The following is a 6,000-nucleotide window of genomic DNA, read 5'->3' as shown; positions in this document are numbered from 1 at the left end:
ATATATATATATTTTTAAAGTTTTTTACAGTACTAAAATACTAAAGCATTGCGTTAAAAAAGTTTTGTTTACAATTTAATTTACTATACAACTCTTTCACTTCTTTATACAAATTAATGATTTAAAACCACCACAGCAAACCAGCTGCCTGTTTTTTGTTTCTTTTTAACCAATAGATTCACATGGAACTAACCCTGTTTATTCATCTTATGCAGGCATCAGTCTGCTCAATCTTCCTGGTAAAGTGGACACTTAAATTAAGAAATGACAACATCACAATGTACATAATTATCAACACAAAGGCAGACTACCATTCAGTTCTCTGAAGAGCATACAGATCCATACAATAGCATAGGCTTCATTGAACTAGCCTTGTTGAGTCTGTAGCATGCGGCAAATTATTACCTGCAGTTAACAGAGAATTCTTAAAACTGTACATATTTGAGCAATGAACTTGTCATACAATTGTGTATAAAACTGTTTTACAGTATAGCTTGTGAGATGAGCACCAGAAAACATGTGTTTTGTGGATTAATGTATTCCCTTGAATCCAGTAAGCCTCATTTTGGGTTTAACTGGCTGTGCTAAAAATGGACACATTGCTCATCAGCAGATGCATGGCTAAAAGCAAAAATATTTTCAAAGCTTTCCTTGTTTCTTTAAAAAATTAAATTTGCATTCTAAAATGAAAGTAAACTTGTTTTTTAAACATCTCAGTACCTTAGCATTGTTCAAGTTGTCAAAGCTTAGGTAGACAAAGTGCTTCTAAAACACCATTTAAAATATTTATACATATACATGTGTGCACATATACATATGTTTGTATATATATGTACATATATACGTTTATTGTCCTACAAGGATTGCACTGGATAAGCAAAATCCAGAGTCTTTTAAAATGTCCACATTTCAAAAACTAAGCTTGTGTAAGAATAGGCAATTATGATAAAAACTTGAATGAAAAGGTACCCCTATTATTTCAAGGGCACTGGAGTACACAGATAGCATCTTGATGATATAAAGGCATTAAATTTTCAGCTATTAAAGACACCATTTCCTTAGCACCATTTCTTAGAACAACCAAACAAATTCAGTGTTTTGCTGCTATTCATTTATAGTTCCTGTAGCTATTTTGATAAATAAAAGTTAATATTACAATTACAGTAAAAACTGCATGTTAAAAGCCATAATTCCAGTATTTCAGTACATCGTATATTCAGCACCAGATGGTATTTTAAGATTCCTGTCACTGTAATATTACAGTACTTGTTTGATTTGTGTTCCATGACTATGCAAACTTGATATTATTAAAAGTGGTCACAGATGTGTAGAGTTATAAGGGGAAAAGAAATCACATTTACATATCATCTCGTCCAATAATAGAACCAGTGTTTAAAAATGTAAATTATGGAACACTTTCTTCCCCACCTTCTTTTTGCATAGAATGCTTTGGTCTTTTTCCTAGATGCCATCTGTGATCACTTGGGAGTCAGTGGAAATTAAGTGCTATGGTAAGAGTACCTCTTTTTTTGCTGGTGAGCTGAGGTTTCTCCCACCATGTTTGTCTTGAATACTGTGACGTTTCCCCACTGCCTACGTCATGAGAACTACACTACTGACAGGTTGGTTGTGGTCTTTTCAAATGAGGTAACCAACAAAGGGGAGACATCAAATATATCTGTTGTAAGGCCCTGTGACCCGAGTGAAGGCATATGGAGATGTAGTTACTGTGGAGTTTGTGGTCACAGACATGGTCCTTTCAGCAAGGGACTTAATGAAGCGCAGGTAAGTGGGCTCTGAAGGTTCATGCGGCTCAGTTGGCTCCCGTTTCACTTTTTTGCCATGGGTTTTCTGAGGCACATAGTCTGGGCCATACTTTTCACACTCTTCCTCTTTCTCGCGGGCTTTTTCAGCCATTTTGGCTTCCCAGAGAGCCAAGCCATGTTTTGGCTCATTCATGCTCTTATGCTGGTAAAAGACAAGCGAGATCCTGGTGGGGTGATTCCTATTAGGATTCTTTAAAGGGGTTGTGGCATGAAGCTCACGCTTTGCACACTCAATGAGAATTGACCCATGAGTTGGAGCCACAGCCACGCCCCCAATGTCAGGATCCAGAAAGCTCTGCTCACTATCTGACCAAACTTCATCATCATCTACAGCAGAAGCCATACCTTGGACTGGTGTGGATGACTGCTTTTCCTGACCATTGGCATCACCTAATTTGTGTAAGCCTCCTTGGACACAAGCAGTTCTCTCATGTTTAAGACCTGGAAGCATCTTAGATAACCCATTAGCTGTATGGGAGAGCATGTCATTCTCCTTGTTTTGGAGATGCAGGGCATGAAGAGGACTGTTGAACATGCCCGGAGCGGCACTGTAGTTGTGGATTACGTGAGAAGATGAATGATGTTCACCATTTTTATAGTCTATGTTTGGACTATTCAGATTGGGTGGTAACTTAGAGGTGGCACCCATGAAGTGACCATCCATCTCATGAGTGGAATAAGGAGGAAATGTCCCTATGTGGTGGATGTTTGGTCTAATGGTACAACTGCTGAAGGCATCTCCCTGCATATTTTGGTTTCCGTAACCTAAGTACTTCGAAGTAAAATTCTGGCTGTTTCCAAATCTCGACTGGTAAAATGTATGAATGGGTGGTAGATTTAGCTTACAGAGAGAGTCTTGGCTTGGATACCTATATAGATCCATGGGCTGAGACTGGGGAGAATAGGAACCCAGGTATGGAGAACAGTTGTCCATTGACAGATTTCCGTTGCATTGGTATGATGAATATTGGTTATTCTGATTCAAAAGCCCAGGGTAGGTGTTCATGGAATTAGAAGAATTCAAATATGAACCTGCAGCTTGGGATGAGGTGGAATACAGGTTCATAGGGTTGGCGCCTCCATAAATATCTGAAGTGTGTGAAGAACTTGGATAAGAACTAACTGGATTAGGCCGTTTCATGTATAGATTGGTAGATCCAGACGCAGAGTGAGAGCTCACAGACTCTGACTGAGGGTTATTAGTCAAAGGGTGATGTGACTGTTGCTGTGGTGGCTGTGGGGGTCCCTGTGGCGGCTGTGATTGCTGCTGTGGCTGCTTCTGTAGTGGTTGGGGCTGCTGGGACTGCTGCATGACTGGTCCTGAAAGTCGCAGAAGTTCTGTGGACAGGGTAAGAGAAAGTGGGCAAAGATATGCTTGATGATGATGATTATTTTATGAAGGCTAATGAGGATACTTAAATGCACATGAGAAACCCCACCAGGATTATGCATCACTCTTTTGGCAAGGATGAGAGGAAAGCTGGAGTGACTTTTTGTCTAAGGTATTAGAAATAAAACACAGAACTTATAACAGTAAGTGAAAAAATATAATAAACATCTAAAGCCATTCCACTGCAGGCATCATGTTTTCTGGAGCTTCTGAGCATGCCTCTGTCTGAAGTGTCCTCCTCCCTCTGTCCCATCTCCCTGTCTTTCCTTGGCTTAGTTATCCTTCCATCAAGATGAATTTTGTGACCTCATCTTCTCCTTTTGTCATACCTACTGCAAACATAGATCTGATAAAGTAATAGTCATACTGTATTATAATCTGTTTTTGGTCCCTTTCTGCTCCTACTGCTAAGTTAGTTCCTAGAGTGAAGGGACCATGTTGTATTTTACTTTATTTCATTATTGACTGGTGTACAATGAAATTAGTTACATAATTAAAAGAAGGTAGCATAAGATTTGATATAGAAGATTTGAGAATATTATGAGAAAAAGAATGACCTTCATTGAAATATATGAAGCATCTTACATAATCAGCAAACCCTACTTTATGAGCAGGCTTTCCAGAAAGGAAATTTATCTGGTTGTAGATAATGGTTAAAAGAAACTTTCAGCTTTGTAAGTGAAACTTTTAGAATTCATTCTTCTGTTTCATGACCTCACTTAAAAAAAAGTCCTGTGTATTAAGAACAAATAGATGAGATTGCAAAGGCAGTTCTGAGAACTAATGTGATTATTATCTGCAGAAACCATTTAGAAGGGAGCAGAGACAAAGTTCTATCTGATTATATTTTACAGTTAACCTAAAGGAGATATCAGGGCGTGAATAGGATTTACTTCTCTCAGTCATCCAATCAACAAACACGTATTAAGCATCTTTAGCATATTATTCTTAATTGCTTAATCTAGTTCCTCTGAGCTTGAAATGAATCAGTAGGAAAATTTGATACTGTGAAGCAAAAATGGTTGGTGCTAAGCCAATTAATACACTAAACTTAAAAGATATACATTTTTCTTTTGTTAATGGCCAGGTCAATATTCTTGCCAAAATTTTGATTTTTTTTTTTTACAAACTAACTGCACTCATATGGCAGAAAAATATCAACTAAGCATTGATAAATAATGCTCAGCAGACCTCCTTCCCCTCTCACCCCTCTTTAAAAAATAATACTCTATTGTTAGTGCTACAGCTGTAATCTGTTTTGATGAGCAAAAATTTAATAGGGTAAATACATGTATAACCCTCTTAAACTGCAGACTCACAGGGCTAAAAAGAAAAAGGTATCTTATTCCCTTTCTCCCCATAAATCATATTTTCAAACTTATTTCAATAAATTATAGTGTTATAGGAATCTAAGTAACAGTAAGTTTAAGTTTAGGCTTAAAACTTTGGATTCATCCTTCAATTTTTCCCTTTTTATTCTAATGTCACCCATATATTGGTTTTCAGTTTTGCATTATTTGCTACATTATTTGCTACATTTTCACTGTTACCACCAACATTCAAGGTCTTGTGATCTCATTCTTGGCTTATTGCACCTGTCTCCATACTATTAGTTCCTCTACTTCTATTTGGCGTACTCACTGCTGCCAGATTAACATGAATTTTACCCTATCACTTATTTAAACACTTTGCTGTTTATTACAGAATAAAATCCAAACTTCTCTATCAATGGAGGGTTGATGGTACAATATCTCATTACCTTCTCTGAGAGCAAAGCCTGGCCCCTGCTACTTTAAAGAAGATTACGGTACAGAGAACAAAGGCCATGACTGATGTAACCTTCCAAAATTAATAATGTTAATTTTTATTATATCATACAACACAATTATCTGCAATGTTTTACATTAAATTTACCTGCCAACTGTTTTGCCTGGTTTGCATTTTCAGTCAGTTTTGCACGTGATGAGGCTGACTTTTCCTTTTCATTCTTATTTGAGCTGTTCTCTAGAGAGGAAAGCTTTTCAGCTGCAGCTTTCTTGGCTTCTAGTTTCCTCTGTCGGCAAGTCTTGACCGGCTCTGCTAACATCCTGACTTTCCGCCGAAAAGAACTCAGTACTTGTATGGCGCCATTTCGTTTTTTCTCCTCTTGAGCTTCTACACTCCCAAACTCATCCACATCGGAGACTTTGTACAAAGGCAGAACATGAAGCTGCTCATCCTCAGGTTTTTCTCCAATTTCTCGATTGTCTTCTCTAGTGAGAGTACATACCTGGGAGGGAAGTAAGACATTACAGCCTCAGTTGCAAGTATAAAAGAAAACAGTGTGTGTGTATTCTTGTCCCTCTCAGTATCTAGATTTTTGTTGGTGGCCTAGGTGGTTGAGTTCAGTGGCATGCATATTGCCATAAATCATTTCTATCTATTATTAATGAAGATAGCATCAAAATGGTACAGGGTGATAAAGACAAATTCACATTGCTCCCTTCTTGCCCCTTTGCCCCCCCCCCCTTTTTAGTCTCTTAGGAACTGTTACTTGTGGTGACTAGTTCTTCACATACATTTCTGACCCTAAGGAAAGATGCAACAATCCCACTAAAATGATGCAATCTTCTGCTTTTTGTACTTCAAAAATAGATGTGATAGATGTGAAGTCTCTTCAAAAAGAAGCTACCAAATGACCGTCTCTGTTTTTAGTAGTATCATATATGCCTCATCTTATTCTTTTGTGCACAAGTAAATTTCACATCTTCCTTCATAACTGACACCTAACTCTGTGCTTAAGAA

General features: G+C 37.8%; 1 protein-coding gene across 2 annotated transcripts in view; it reads right to left on the bottom strand.

The window, feature by feature from the left end:
• TET2 (tet methylcytosine dioxygenase 2) overlaps positions 1–6,000 on the bottom strand; it is a 91,372-nt gene that overhangs the window by 1,654 nt on the left and 83,718 nt on the right. For both annotated transcript variants that reach the window (XM_008057259.1, XM_021711922.1), the window contains exons 9-10: positions 5,131–5,485; positions 1–3,164 (exon numbers count right to left, since the gene is read on the bottom strand). The exon at positions 1–3,164 is cut by the window's left edge and continues 1,654 nt beyond it. In XM_008057259.1, coding sequence (XP_008055450.1) covers positions 1,669–3,164; positions 5,131–5,485 — 1,851 coding nt within the window. In that variant the 3' untranslated portion in view covers positions 1–1,668. The remainder of the gene's footprint in view (positions 3,165–5,130; positions 5,486–6,000) is intronic.

The sequence above is a fragment of the Carlito syrichta genome, unplaced genomic scaffold, assembly GCF_000164805.1.
Source record: "Carlito syrichta isolate Samal-C Ts95f unplaced genomic scaffold, Tarsius_syrichta-2.0.1 Scaffold302914, whole genome shotgun sequence".
NCBI classification, from domain to species: domain Eukaryota; kingdom Metazoa; phylum Chordata; class Mammalia; order Primates; family Tarsiidae; genus Carlito; species Carlito syrichta.
This window is presented reverse-complemented; position numbering and strand designations above follow the sequence as displayed.